This window comes from Schistocerca gregaria, chromosome X (assembly GCF_023897955.1).
Source record: "Schistocerca gregaria isolate iqSchGreg1 chromosome X, iqSchGreg1.2, whole genome shotgun sequence".
NCBI lineage: Eukaryota > Metazoa > Arthropoda > Insecta > Orthoptera > Acrididae > Schistocerca > Schistocerca gregaria.
The window spans coordinates 653,327,825-653,344,184 of NC_064931.1; the positions used below are offsets into that span (position 1 = coordinate 653,327,825).

Consider the following 16,360-nt stretch of genomic DNA (forward strand, 5'->3'; position numbering starts at 1 on the left):
GAGGCTGGAGTGTTCAGCCATAGTTGAAGGCAAATCAACTCTTCATGCTTAGGGATCCATGATACAACAAAATTGGCAGCTTATAAAAGAAAGCTACTTCCACAGAGTTCACATATCACATAGCATTAAACTTAAGCTTTTAGTCCAATTTAGTCATGTAGTTTGATGATGGAAGTTATATACATTACTGAAGAGAGAGCAAATGAGAAGATATTCATGCAGTTTTGTAATGATATGGCTCACAATAATTATGATAAAGAGAAAAATGAGCAGTGGTATAAGGAAAAGATAGATTGCTACTGGCCGTAAAGATGATGCATTGAGTTATAGACAGGCCCAATGAAAGGACACTTATGCATTAGCTTTTGGCCAAAGCCTTCATCAGAGTAGGAAACACACACACACACACACACACACACACACACACACACACACACACTTATTCACACAAGCACACCTCATGCACACCTCATGCATACATGGCCACCATCTTATGGCATGCAGAGACCAGTCCGTACTGGTTATCGAGTGTGTGTGTGTGTGTGTGTGTGTGTGTGTGTGTGTGTGTGTGTGTGTGTGTGTGTGTGTGTGAGCGCGCGCTCCTTATCTGAAGAAGGCTTTAGCCAAAAGCTAATGTGTAAGGGTCTTTTTGTCGTGCCTGTGTGTAATTGAACATGTCATGTTTATAGTGAGTAGCAATCTCTATCTGTTCCTTATATTGTTAATATTTGACCCTGGATTTTCCAGTGTTCGAAATCAGCAGTGATATTTATCAGAGGGTATACATGTGGCACAGGCCCTCTTCAAAATTTAGATGGATTAGAGATACTAACTAAATCTTTTTTACACAATTACAGCTTCAGCTGGAGCAGTGGATGAGGAGCATTTTGTGAAAGTTTTTGAGGAAGTACAGCCAGCCACAATTTTCACTGTACGAGAATTGGAAGAAGAACTGACCAAAATAACTGACATCATTAATGATCCAAATAATGATTGGTCAAAACGTGTTGAGGCGGTTAGTAATGTGATGATTAGGATTATAAGTGTTAATAAAATTGATTTCTTAAAATAAGTAAAAACTGTTGTGTATTTCAGTTGAAAAAACTACGATCTGTTGTAATGGCTGGAGCTGTTAAGCATGAGGAATTTTTTAAACACTTACGTTTAATGGAGACACCATTTTTAGGAGTTTTGAAAGATCTGAGGTTAGTACTTAAACTTTTTTTCTTTTTAAATTTCTCTCTGTAGTGCAGGTTTCTCTCAAGCTCTGAGATGTCACTTTTTGATAAACAAGAAAACTGTTAATGATTCTGCGTGGAATTGTGAGAGTGATATTAATAGTTTTTTTGGTTGCTCAGTTAATCATTGCTTCAACAAAATTGTGTATCAGAAATCGTGTGACACACACATTTCATGAATGAAGCTTTTCATGGCTACCTTATTGCTGTGATAATTTTGTTAGTGTATTTGGGCCTTTTGTCCATATTACTGAACATGTGAATGAATTATTGAGAAGTATTGGATTGTTAATGAAATGTTGGAGTTTATTGAATAGGAAGAGTAGATAGGGGAATGTAAAGCACAAACATTGAAACACACTGAGCCAAGGGACTCGGTCCTTAAGGCATAGAACTTGCATGTGGAAAGAACAGGATTCAAATCCCCAACCAACCATTCAGATTTAGGTTGTTCTTGGTTCCTGAATCATTTGAGTACTGGAATAATTTTATTGAAACAGCCATGGAAAATTTCCCAAAATCACTTAATGCAAATGCCAGAATGATATGGGCATTACTAATTTCTTAAGGCACATGCTGAACTGGGTATTTTGAAATGGACACTTCTGATTTCTTTTGCTATCCAAAGTTGTGCACCATTTTTACTAACCTTGCCACTGATAGGATGTTGAACCCTAATCTTCTTTGGGAAACAAAGTAGACAAAGTGTATATGATGAAATAAAAATGTAGAAAAGCTTGTGACGATACTCAGTAACAGTGATAATAGTGCTAGTGTAAATATTGCAGTAACTAGACATATACTCAATATTAACAGTTAAAAAAGCAGAAAAATAAAATGTACCTTTGGAACTGAAAGAGTATTCATGGATGTTGTGTGGTCCAGTGAGAAAGAAGAAAAATGACTATAAAGAATGCCAGAATGAGATTTTCACTCTACAGCAGAGTGTGCGCTGATATGAAACTTCCTGGCAGGTTAAAACTGTGTGCCGGACCGGACCCCCCTCCAGGTAGATCACTTCCTTACATTGAACTGTCTACCTTACTCCAGCAACTGCCCGTTTCTCTTCTTGGAGTTCAATGTCCGCCACCCACTGTGGGTGGGGGGTGCCACTTCAATGGGTAGGGTCTCTTAATTGACCAGCTTATTATGGACCTCGGTTTGTGTCCCCTCAATGACGGTTCCTCTTCAGTGCAGCTCATGGCACCTTTATTGCTATCAATCTCATCATCTCCTCCTATGCTCTCGTGGCTACTACATTGATCATCCCATGGTGACCTTTGTGACAGAGACCACTTTTTCTGGTGATTCTATTGTTCCCCTGTTGCCGTCAGGCAGACAGGCCCCCATGTTGGGCATTCTACAGGGCCAATTGGCTTTTATATATGTCTGCTTTGCACTTTGACACCTCCCTCTTGAATTCCACTGGTGCAGTTCTGCAAGGCATCTCTGCCATTATCTTTGTGCTACTGGCACTGCTGTCCCCCTATCCACAGGTCCCCCTCGTTATCGACCGGTACCGTGGTGGACCCAGGATTTCGCAGTCGCTGTCCAGGACCACCGATGGGCGCTGTGGCAATTAAATTCACAGACCGACCTTCTCACTTTTAAGTGTCTCCATGCTAAGGCTAAAAAGGAATGCTGGGAGCACTGTGTTTCCTCTCTGGGGATGCATGCCTCTTCATCACAAGTTTGGTTAAAGCTCCGTAGCCTTCAGGGCGGCTAGCGACAGTCAGCTGTCCAGGGTCTTGACCTCCAAGGTGTTCTGTGCACTGATCCATTGTTCCTTGCAGAACAGCTTGCGACACACTTTGCGATGGCACCAGTGTCCTCTTCCTATCCTGCAACCTCTCTCCGGCAGAAATGCAGAGTTTTAACAGACCTGCCTATGTTCCATCCCACACCATGCTGAGCCCTATAATGAACCCTTCACTGAATGGGTATTCTTACAGGCTCTAACCTCTTCACAAGACATGGCCCCAGGGATCTTCAATCGCATTTGGCTCACGGGTGTTTTTCCGTCACAATGACGAGACTGTACTGTTATACCTGTCCTTAAGCCCAGGAAGAATCCAATGTCTGCCAAATGTAAATGGCTTGAGAGGATGGTTAGCTTCAGAGGATGGTTAGCTTCAGATTATATTGGGTACTCGAATCTCAGGGCCTTTAGTTCCCATAGCAGTGTTGCTTTCGTGCAGGATGATCTCCAACTGACCATTTACTCAGATTGGAAACAAACAACCAACAGGCGTTTACTAACCACCAGCCGCGGTTTTTTTTTACCTACATAAGGCATACAACATGGCTTGGGGCCATCACATTTTAGTTACCCTCCATGACTGTGGCTTATGTTGGTCCCTTCTGATTTTTATCCATGAGTTTTTATCTCACCAGCTCTTCAGAGTTCGAGTTGGCACTTCACGCAATGCACCTCACAGTCTGGAGAATGGTATCCCACAGGGTTCTGTGCTAAGTGTCACACTCTTCCTCATAGCCATCAATGGACTTGTAATCTCTGTTGGGCCTCTGCTTGGCGTTGTACATTGACGATTTTTGCATCTGGTGCAGCTGCCACTTGGTAGCATCTGCTGAGCGCCAGCTCTTAGGTGCCGTCCGACATGTCTCCATGTGGGGCTGAAAAAAAAAAAAGAAATAATAATAATAATAATGTTGAAAAAATTGGCATTTTGGAGACAGTGTTCCTAATAAGTACTAGGGAAGTGTTTTGGTTAAAGCATACTAAAATCTCTGAAGCACGTCGGCATCTACTTGTTTCAAGAAAATGAAGAAATTAGAGCTAGGCCTTGGTAGTTGACACATTAGAGTGCACTCTCTCGGCTTATGCACAGCATGAAAACCAAGTGAGATGGAATAAGAACACTATTAGAAGAATGGATCTAAGATGTATAGTTCCTTATGCACTGAAATAGATTGTAAATGTATTATGCGTGCAAAATTGACAAATAGTAGATCCGGTAAAATTAACAAATAGCATACCCAGTAAAATTACAAATTGTGTATCCTGTATGTCGTGATTATACCCAGGTGCTGATGGGTGAGAAATGACAGATTTATAGTTAATCAACATGTGTTTAGCACATTATTCCAAGTAATTTAATTTTAAATAGAAATGACTTAAATGAGTTACATGAAGACAGTTATTATTATTATTAATAATAATAATAATAAAAATTGCACATAATTGATTTATTTAAGTATTCTCTTCCTTCAGTATATTAAAATATGAGTGCTAAGGTAAATGTGTTAATTACATTGCTTCCCTACTTGTGCTAATGTGCAGTAGCATTACTGGCATGATAATATGGACTGGTATTGTTTGAAACCTGTACATTGTATTTGGCCTGTTTCAGGGAATGTCAGAAAAAGAGGTCATAGTAAAAAAAAGGCAGTTACAGTTTTATAAATTTCATGAATTTTTATTAACGAGATAGGAACTGTTAAGTATCTGTACAGTCTGTGTTCAGCATCGATTCAGAAATTTTTTGGTGTACAAGTCGCCATTTGTGTCAAGAGGAATTTAATCCTTCACATGTATTTAGGAATTATGTCACAGTCCTAGTTTGTTGTACCAATGTGTTTTTGGTACAATACACAGTCTGTTATTACATGTCAATAGAAATATATCACACATTTCAATATTTAAACATTGCTACTACAGGTTTGAGGTCCTGCAAATGCTTTAGTTATGTGTTAGAAATGATATCTTACTATAATATCATTCTGAATGTTACAGGTCTCAGGTTGTGAGAGAAGCGTGCTGCACAATAGCTTTTATGTCTCAACAGCTAGGCTCGAAGTTTGACCACTTTGCAGAAATTATTCTTGGCAATCTAATTAATCTGATTCCAAATTCAGCCAAGGTATGTTGACCTCATGTGGATAACTATTTAAATATTACGATTCTTGACAAGTATAACAAGAAAAGGATGTACAATAAGCAGAAATTTCATAAACCAACTTCTTCTTTGAAATTTCCTGTGTTTAACATTTAGCTACCTAGTATGTCCAAGTAGTTTTGATTTTGTTTGTGTGGATATTATAGCTGTTCGAAAACCCAAAGGAGCTGATTTTCCCCCCATGACAAACAACTTGTATGCTGAGATGCTCCTTTGCTTCCTTGCTAGCAGCTTCAGTTTACAAATTAAATATCAGTGATGACAATTAGCACCCATGGCCCATACCTTTTCTGATTTTGTATTGTTGTGCACTAGTTCATACACACTGGTAAGGATATGTGGACTACAGAGTGTTACGGCAACTGTCATCATAGGAAAGCTGGACAGGAACATAAATGATTAGCAAACAAGTTAACACAGTAATCAGAAGATTTACTTAACCCGTATTTCTCCAAGTGTACATAGACTCATTACAAATAAGGCAGCAAGAGTTAAGAAGTCAATCTCATTCAATAACAACTAAGATGAGGCTCACTGTACTAAAAATGATTGATGGTGTCATAACAGTGAGGCTCCAAGAGCAAGTGAGTTCAGTGGCTGCTGCCACCTGTCATATTTTGTGGCAACAGAGGTCACAAGTGGTGCAGAGTTGCTGGTGGCATGATCTCGGTGGGTGCACACCATTGAGTCCGCCAGATTTTGCGTGACCACTGTCGGCGTCTAACGGGAATTTGCAATTGTGTTGCCAACTTCGCGACACCCTTGGGTGGTATCAGTATGTGATATCACATGAATCATTCCATGTGGTTCACATAAGGAGAATGATTTACCATGCTTGCCTTCTGTCCATATGGTAGTAGATTTCTCACTATGAAAGGAGAAATCAGTAAGAGAAGGCTGTCAGTCACATCACTATGATTTCATAATATAATTGTTGTATTGTAACCTTTTTTATTTGGAGGCAATGTTAAATGAAACTTGTTTAGTGTGTAGCAGTAGTGTAGTGTTGTGAAGAATTTATAACATTATGGACATTGTTGTTATTTTCAGTTGTGTGTTTTTGGAATATGCGGTTTAGAGAAGTTGCTTTGTTTTTAATCCAGTGTATTAAAAAATAAATTACAGAAGTAATTTTGAGCAGTTGTAATCTTCAAGAGATGCAGCACCTAGTCGTATTAATAGAAACACACACAATACTTTTGTGGAAAGGCTATGTTTTAGCATTCTTTTAGGATGAGAGTTGAAGTAATAGTCAAATGATTTACAGAAATGTGGAAGGGGGTGATAACTGGCCAGTCCATGTCCCAATGATGCAGTTGGTTAGTGCATGGTCCTTATAGTCTCTTAAACTGGATTCTTTGTGACCCACCCTTGTTTCCTATCTTCCCCAAACTCATCTTAATGTTTATCAAAGCTACTGCCTTATTGGAATTGATGTTATTTCATAACTACTAGTTTGAAGGCTGCAACCCTGTTCAGTGTTTGTGCTCATTGAAGCCAGGCAAGCTTTCATCATATTACTCATCACCCCCCCCCCCCCCCCCCCCTCTCTCTCTCTCTCTCTCTCTCTCTCTCTCTCTCTCTCTCTCTCTCTCTCTCTCTCTCTCTCTGTGTGTGTGTGTGTGTGTGTGTGTGTGTGTGTGTGTGTGTGTGTTGGGGGGGGGGGGGGCTGAAACTATTGCTGTCAAAATAAACAATGTAACTATGGAAGAGCTATTTCCAAAAATGACATTTGTAACTCATCTTTTTAGTACAGTTACTACAAATCGTAGCATTAAAAGTACACATTGAGTAAGGGTTGAGATTTTGATAGAAGATATTAACAGCCTATAATGTTGGATAACATTAATAGGGCGGGACTGGATACTTTATTAAAAATTAAATCTGTGCTGATAGTATGAAATTGCATGGGGAGACAGCATGTACTCATCAGTAGAACTTACAAAGAAGTCTTCTTCTCACTAGAGTGTTCTTAAGCATCCATTTTATTATTTTCCGAGTACCTAACAATTATATTTCATTTATTCATTCACAGGTAATTGCAACTGCTGGGCTAGTAACAGTACGCTTTCTCATAAGGTACACTCACTCTCACAGACTGATACCAGCAATAATATCGAATATGGAATCAAAATCTAGGGAAATCCGACGAGCATGTTGTGAGTTTCTTGAATTAATTATTCGTCTTTGGCCTGCTCATACACTTGAAAAACAGGTCTCAAACCTGCAACAAGCTCTGAGGAAAGGAATGTATGATGCAGATAGTGAAGCTCGGCAGTGTTCCCGTAGGTAAGTGGAATTATGGCCATTATGTGAAACAGAATTCAGTTTGACTAAACTTAACTAAAAATAGTTTTTTTTTTGTATGTAATGGAGGCATTTTACATGTTGTATGTTCTGGATATGTGCGTATGATATAGGGTACAGATACAACACCTTGGTCCATTGCATCCAGCTTGTGCACTACTTAATGTATGGAAGTAACATGTCATCTTCAAAACGGTGTTTAGAACATACAGTACGGTATTTACCTGAGCATGAGACCCTCCCCCCGTCCCCCGTTTCCTCCCACTTTTTTTGTTTTATGTGGCTCTTTGAGGGAAAATTTATTTCTTAACATATTCTGTTGTTCAAAATTCCAAACTTTTATTGATATAAGGTATCTACCTAAAAAGATAACATTTCAACTGTTCTACACTTGCGCCATTTATTCATTGTCAACATTTTGATAGCACAGGGAGAAATAAAATAAACAAAAAGAAATTGTTTGCATTAATTTATATCTTCACTACCTTTTTTTACAATACTTAAGACAGTTGTGTGGTATCTGTATTTTCAATCATGAGGTCATCGTTATGGCGGAACTTGAGAAAACAGTTATTTTTCTCTGAACACACAGCGGATTTCTCTTCTATACTGATATGAGAATGTTACAATGTCTCTTGCTTCCAAATATATCGTCTGCCCACTGCTCTCTCATTGGCTATGTAGAACCAGCAGCTGACACACCCCGTTGTTCGCGTCATACCTCACGGTAGGCATTGACAGCATTGCTGTTCAGCATACATTACTGTGCAACTGGCCCCAATTTAGACTTTTGTGATCTTCTGCAGAAACATATAACCATGATTAGCAACAGAACAAAATTTGCTGCCCACTCACCACTCCTCCTTGCACTCAGTGTAGTTCTCAGCCCAGCTGATGTCACTGTTCCCCCTCCAACCATTCTGTAATGCTGTACTTGAGCAGAAGTGAAACACAGACAGCAATATCTTCCAGGGTGCAGGTCATATGTAACAACAGCAACTAATATATATGAATAAAAGATTGCAGTCATGGTTCAGTCCAGTTCTCGAACTTCTACTCTTCCCGCTATCTAGTGACATCTCCACAATGACTATTTTTCCCTGTAATTTATTCTTATGATAACAATTGCAGTCAGTTTAATGTGATATATTTTATTTGTTAGACCTTTAATTGTCATTTAATTTTCATTCTCGTTTGATATTAATGTCACAATCGTGTTCTGAAGCTGATTAAAAATTGGTGGTATTTTCCACCAGTATTGTAATAAGTGAACAGCAGCTAAATTTCTCATTTGTAACCCACTTGGTGAATCATAACAGTTTTCCACAACCAAATAGAATATATATTTGGGTTCAGAACCAAGTAATGGGTTTGGAAGGACAAGCTTTTTGCCTTTGAATGTTACCTTTACTTAAAAAGCATCATAAATGTTGGTGTATGGTATCCCTATATGTACAAGAACTTTTATTGCAGATCTGTTCAGATACCCCAAAAGTTACCAAGTTCACAGAATTTATTGATATTTCCTCCCGTGTGTCACAAAATTGTCAATTTTTAAGCAGAACATTAGATTGTTGTAGTGGCTAGTTCATAGTTTCTTGCATATCCCTTGCACTAGTGACACGCGTGAAATGTCACGTGATTGTTCGAGCAATGTCGATACTGTGTGGAGTGTTTCGGTGTATTGGGAAATCTTGAGACTATTCAACTGAAATCATTGTGTGCTAAGCCCCATCCTTTGGAATTCTTCAAAATAATTTTGTACAAAACATTAATAGCCAAAGCATCTGAGTACCAGCCGCACTGATTTATACCTGTTGCATACTAACATGTCCATTATTTATAAACATTTCGTGTTAATTCTCAATTTTAGTTGTCTGAATGAAACCAGAAAATAAATTTGCCTTAAACAATGAGTCCCTACATCTGTGTGTTAACATCTCTTGCTATTCTGGAAGAAGGTGAAACTCTTGAGAGTTACACATGCTGTCTATGTTTTGATACAGCATAACAGTTGTCTCGTTGAAATGGAATCACTTGTTTTCAGAAATTAAGTAATCTCGTGTACTGAATAAGGCATTGCACTTGATAAAGTATGAATATTTTTGGTATGTCACATATTGCAGTTCCAAAATACTGAAGAAAATCGATCTTAACAGTAAAGTTGCTGTTTATTAACTGTATGACTTGTTCTGGGCTTTGTCTGTTTTCACAAGCCACGTATTTGTATTTAGGAAATGGTTGGTGTGGACAGTTCTATTATTGATTTCCTTCTCGACAGCAATGTGTTCAAATACCTGTGTGTATATCCAGATTTAGGTTATCTTTGATTTCCCAAATCTCCTTGTCTCCCATGAAATTATAATTTTCCCCATGGAATCTGTAGAGGACATCTTTGGGAAATCTGCAATATAAGTAAGAAACTCGGTGGAGAGGGTGGGTGGGTGGGGTGGGGTGGGGGGGCAAAAAAGCTTGAACACACAAATGTACAATTAATTTTACTTCTTTCCCTAAAAACTAGTTCCCATGAGGTAGTTGTTGTTCTCTTGCTTAACGTTTGAGCAGTTATGACTTTCAGTAGTATGGTGGTACCATGACTATACTTAGCTTGACGCAGATGTTTGTAGTTATAAATAGTTGTCTGAAAATTCTTACTTTGTACTCCGTCTGCAACGCAAACACCCCCCACCCCACCCGTTTCCCTTTTGGCAACAGCTGCAGTGAGCTGCCATTTGTGGCCGATTAAGCTACATGTTGAGCTGCCACTTGCTCTGATGTTTAGGCAGTACACAAGTGGCTGTTAGAAGTAGTGATAGGTGAGACAACAGCTGTCAACTATGATCTTGTATAAAGCTCTAGTGATTGTTGTCTGTTTTATATACTGCCACTGTGCCAGAAAACAGTTTGCAAAATCATGCATCAGGTGTATTTACTGTGCAGTTGACACCACAGGTGACAGTTAATTGTTCATAAGTTCACAAAATAATAGCAGAACAAGAACATCTCTTGCAGTTTTGCATAACAATTGATGCAATTTACCGAAAGCTCAATACAAAATGGTACAGAAAATCTTCCAGGTTGAACTTGAAGAACTAAAAGTCTTTGGCCATGTTGGTAATTGAGTGATGGGTAGTGCTCAGTGTTCCAGAACTGCATTTACATTACTGCATATATAAAATGACAAAAAATGCATGACAGCTTAGCAATGGGGCTGTTACAACTGTATGGTGTGAGTTATATAGTGGTTACTGCAAACAACTGTTACGTCAACACCACTGTGCTTTGCAACTGGGCATTCACCACAGTGCAGGCAGGTGACTGTTTTGCAAGTTCCTGTACTAATCGTGAGGTTATACTTGACGTTCACAAAATGGATACAGAAGTATGCATTGATTGCATGTTTTATTGGCAGAGAGGTATGACTTACGAAGCATGATATTCATATCAGGTATAGTTTAGGATGAATGAATATTTGAGATTGGATAGATGACTGAATAGCACTTTGTAACCTGTAGGAAAGATTTGTATCAGAATACCGATCCCTTTAGAGGACAAAGAATTAGTCTAAATCCCAGTGGAGTATTGATTGAGCTATTAAAGCCAGTGATATGGCACAGAATGAGGAGATATTTTTCTTGGTTGTTGACAGTGATGTAGAAAACAGCTGGGAAATGACAGTTCATGGTACAGGAGAATTGTTTGTATAGCAGATAGGGCAAATCCATTTTACGAGTGTAACATTTGGGAAGGATTTCGCCATATCGGACAAGAACTGCATGCATATTTTGGGTTTGGGGGGGGGGAGACGGCAGCTTGCTAGTTTGGAAAATGTGATGAAGTACGGGTGTTAATTGCTGCATTTAAAGTAGACAGAGGTTCTGATCTAACCACAAGAATAGTTGGGACATAAATGTTGGCAGAAGTGTCTACTGATACGAAACTTTCTGGCGGATTAAAACTGTGTGCTGGACCAAGAATTGAATTTGCCTGTGCCTTTTGTGGGCAAGTGCTATTTTAACTAAGCTATCCAAGCACAACTCACAACCCATCCTTACAACTATACTTCATCCAGTGCCTCATGTCTCCTACCTTCCAAACGTCACAGAAGTTTTCCTGTTGATCTGTGACTGCCTGGAAGCAGGGAGAACCTACAGCAACTCTTTTTCCTGTGGGCATGCAGCTCTGCTGTTTGATGTAATGAAAAGTACATCCTTGTGGAGAAAATACAGGGTAATTATAATTAAAATTAAACTTTCAAACACTGTAGAAATAACACCCTCTGGTCAGAATCATATCAAATTGCAACGGAATGTTATCGGAGGAGGAGGAAAACGAATGGCACAAGAAGAAAAAAAAGTGTGTGAAAATTGATCAATAGATGGCACTGTATGTGTCAGAATACATAAATGAAAACACCTGTCATGCACACGACCCATTAAAGTTGGTCTAAACACGCTGGGTACACGGCTTTTGCTCCTTGCGGATCTGCGACATGCACCATGACTGTCTCAATGCAGGATCACGCTCTGCATGTAAAGCTGTATTACAAGAATGATGACTGTGTACATGTTGCTCTGCAGAAGTTACTGGCACAGAAGGGTTTGAAAAAAGTCGTTGGTCAGATGACTGCCGAAGGTCTGGAGAAATTGAATTCAAAATTTGGGTTGTTTTGGCGTGCACCCTGGTAGAGGAAGAAAATGAATTGATTCAACATCAGTGAAAGCAGTGGCCGCAGCAATGCAGGAGACGAGTGGTGGTGTGCAAATGTGTAGTGCACAGAGAACTGCCCGTACATTGGAAATACCTGTGAGGACTGTGTGTAAAATCCTTCTTTGCTATCCTTTCAAAATCACCCATGCACACCTTTGCTTTAGAATTTCTTGCTCGCATTGAAGTGGACAATGATTGGCCGTGGAAGATTTTGTGGACAGACGAAGCCCACTTCCACCTGACAGGACATGTCAATACACAGAACTGTCGAATATGGGCAACGGAAAAGCCACACACGAATCAACCAGTACCACTTCATCCTGAAAGGTCACTGTGGTGCAGGTTTACGGCATCATTTATCATAGGGCCATTATTTTTTCGAAGAGACAGGTTCTTCTGGTCCTGTTACCTGTACCATCACTGGTAAGTTCTATGAGTGTCTTTTGTGCAACTACATATTTCCCGCTCTCCAACAGCGTGGATGTATGAATGGGATCATTTTTATGCAAGGTGGCGCACCTCCACACATTGAAAATCCAGTTAAGCAGTTGTTGAAGTGCCATTTCAGAAATGCTAGAATTATCAGTTATCATTTCCCTACAGCCTGGTCGTCCTGATCACCTAATCTTAATCCATGTGTCTCCTGGCTGAGGCTATCTGAAACATGTTGTGTTTAGTGTTCTGATTGCTGCATTGAAGTCTTAGCTGCATTGAAGTCACACAGTGTGCAACACATTCTGAACGTGACCCCGGAAACACTTCGATCAGTTGTGGAACATGCTGTTTCTCAATTTCAACTTGTTACTGAAAATAGTGGACATACTGAACATGTTTTGCGCCAGTCACATGGAAATTAATAATCTAATTTGATTTTGATTGATGCTTTATGTGGTTTTTGGCCTCAGGACAATTAAAAACTGATTTTTATCATGCAATATGATATGACCTTGCTGTATTGGATGTGCTTACATAAGTAACAGTATCACACCTGTGAACCCATGCACATAGAACAGTTCATTTTGTTCAATGTCAAATGTACGCCTTAGGCGTTGTTGTATGATTCATTTGTCATTTTTAGTCTATCATTATTAAATTATGATGCTTACAGTGCCATCTATTGCTAAATTTTGTAACTATTTATTTTTATTCTCTGATAACATTCTGTTTGCAATTTGACATCATTCTGACCAGTGGTGTTATTTCTACAGCCGTTTGAAAGTTTAACTTTAATTATAATTACTCTGTAGTTCCCCTTTCTGACCTTCGGGTGGAGCCTACTCACAAAGATATTGTCATAATGTTAATATATTGTTGTTATGATGATGATGATTACAATATGTGCTAAATAAAACTATAAAAACCTTTTCCATTTGGGATTAGAAACAATATATTACAAAGGAAAACTATTTAGGATTTCTATAGTATTGTGAATACCGTATTTAATTATAGATACACATACTCTGGGGTAATTTTATTGTGATATTGGTTGGTTAGACGTACCAGGAAGGAGAGCATTTTGCTTTCTACAACTCCATGATGCAGGAGCAGTGTTCATGCATTATGTTCAGTCACTGTTAAATATCATTTAGTACTTCTCAGTCAAAGATTAGATGTCAGACTATTCTTCTCATAGTAGAACTTTCATTTGTGCCTGATATACCAATTGTTCAGCAGTGTTAAAAAATTTTCATTAATGCATTTTATATGCTGTGTTCCAAAAGTTTCTCCGATGCATTGCCGTATGCCCATTACTATAATACCAGTCATGCCAGATCAACAATTGTGTACTCAACGAGCTCAGACACTAACTTTGGAAAACACATAGCTAATGAGCTGTAACATTATTTTTAAATTAATTGATCAGTGTTGTCAAGTGCCACAAATTAAGAATATTGAGGACTTGTACATATAAAAGGCAATTAAAAGCTATTGTGCTTTTCATATTTGAAAATATTTCACCTGTGTTGTGTTAACAATTTTCTCACTCTTGATGGGGAAGGCATATTACAAAGTAAAAATGGAACTATATTCATTCATTTTAATGCCTTTGAAACCACCTGAAGTCAACAGGCGAATCAAAGTCATAAGGAAATAAAGCCAAAGCTTAGACTAAAGTAGGACATGCATCTGTTTGCCTTTTAGTCAACAGTTCTCCAAAATAAGGAATGTATTGAATACATTAAAACTTTCAGCAGTGTTCCTGTTTCCATATAATACTTAGGTCTGAGACTGGTGTAATGTGGAATTGTTATGAAACAAAATTATAAAATGAAAGGATGGAGTTTGGTCTCCCCCCCCCCCCTTTCCTCCTCCTCCTCCTCATTCTTCTTCCTCTTCTTTTTTTTTCCCCACCATTTCAAAGAGAAAAATAAATGTGTTTCGGGAAGATGTATTTATCTTTATTAGGTGTAACATACATTATTGACAACCTTCTTACAAGAAACAATGATGAACATTATAAAGAGTTTCTTTGTAGTTGAGCTGAATTAGTGGTATTTGGTCTCAGATCATGAAAATAAAGGCAAAAAGTAAACAGTGGTACAAAAAGGCAGACCCTGAATGCCTTACATCATCATCATAATCATCATCTACTCTTTCTTTTCATACATGGTTACTAGAATCTTTCCCCCGTGATCTGAACAGATTTTGCAGTAAAAGGTTTCATTTACTCTTTATGGAGTATGTGTAATCTTGTAAAGAAAATACATACAAATTATCTGTCAATATTTGGAGCACAATGGTTATGGCTTGGAATTTGCATTCCAGGTGTATATTTTCCATAGTTTCCATAAATAAATTATGGATTGCGATCTATTTGAAAGAGATACAGCCAGTTTCCTTTCCCATTTCCCTATACTATAGCCCAAGTAATGAAAACCAAATAGTGGCAAAAATGATATAGTTGCAAATATTTTTACAGTGATTGGAGGGAGTGTCATGAACAACACACTGAAAATCTTCACTGGTGGAGTATGATTGGGTGGGTGGGGGGGGGGGGGGGGGGGGGGTGTGAAATAAAGGTTACTTGTTTTTGTGTTCCAGTTCAAAATTAAAAAGAGATCCTATACAGTTGTTTCTCTAGGGCTAATGGTTACTACATTGGCTGGGATGGAAAAACTGCCGATTACTAAAAATAGTGTTGTAATGTTATAAAAAAATACTGTTTACTGTTAAACAAAATGGATTAAAAACAAATGTTAAAATGTGAACCATTTCTAAGTGCATTAGAACCATATTAAGAGGTAAATTGCGTTCTGGGGGCGTAACAAGTCTTAGAGGCTGAGGGTGGAGTTATTTAAAGGAAGTTGGAAAACCCTATCCCGACAATGTTAAATTTAGTGACTTGGCTTCCCTGTATGTCAGGAACCACTATAACCATTGACATAAAACTTTTAGAGGACATTAAATTGTATATTCTACTGTACTACAATAATTGCATTTCAGCCACTGCTTTCGGAAATACAGTTATTATACGGTTAAAATTTTGTGTGAGTTTTCTTACGTTATCCTAAATAATTTTATTTATACATAACATTATGTTCTTTTTTTAGTTTGGTAGACTTAGCATATGTATGTTATTACTCCCTGAAAATTTGAATACTCTACTCATAGTGGTTTCTGAGGTTTAGGGAAAAATGCAACAGAAAATGTAAATTTTCAGGAATGGCTTCTGAAGTTTAAAAAGACTGTAACTCATTTAGTATATGCTCAATTTTTTTTTATTTTTAGTCACTCAGAACCACCGTGCACTACACTGTATATCATCATCATCATCATCATCATCATCTTATTCCAAGTTTGTTTTTTCTTCTTTTCTTCCTTCTGGACTCCTTTGTGGCCAACTGTGCTGCATACTCTGCTTTATCAATGTGAACCTTGTCCATTCGTTCAAGTTCTCTCACACAGTTTGCTCCAGGATTAATTCTCATATGCTGTAGCACTTTCGTCCTACCAACGCTGCCATCGTTAAAAGCAATAACAGCATCACTGACCCACCCCCACCCACCCGTCGACCCACTTTAGTGTCTTAATTCCAAGAAAAAAATTTTTTTGTAAGCGAGTCAACATAAGATTATTGAACGACTCTTTGGGATTTTGAATCTGACCATCCAGACACTTCTTCAGTTAGTCAGGATTTGCCAGGTGTCTGTAAATAGGTCTTATGATATCCATGACTGCTGCTTGAAT

At 38.4% G+C, this 16,360-nt stretch overlaps 1 protein-coding gene across 15 annotated transcripts in view; it reads left to right on the forward strand.

Annotated features, from left to right (window-relative positions):
• LOC126297568 (CLIP-associating protein 1-A) overlaps nucleotides 1–16,360 on the forward strand; it is a 322,153-nt gene that overhangs the window by 168,553 nt on the left and 137,240 nt on the right. For all 15 annotated transcript variants that reach the window (XM_049988512.1, XM_049988519.1, XM_049988524.1 and 12 more), the window contains 4 exons: nucleotides 858–1,015; nucleotides 1,096–1,205; nucleotides 4,993–5,119; nucleotides 7,191–7,444. In XM_049988512.1, coding sequence (XP_049844469.1) covers nucleotides 858–1,015; nucleotides 1,096–1,205; nucleotides 4,993–5,119; nucleotides 7,191–7,444 — 649 coding nt within the window. The remainder of the gene's footprint in view (nucleotides 1–857; nucleotides 1,016–1,095; nucleotides 1,206–4,992; nucleotides 5,120–7,190; nucleotides 7,445–16,360) is intronic.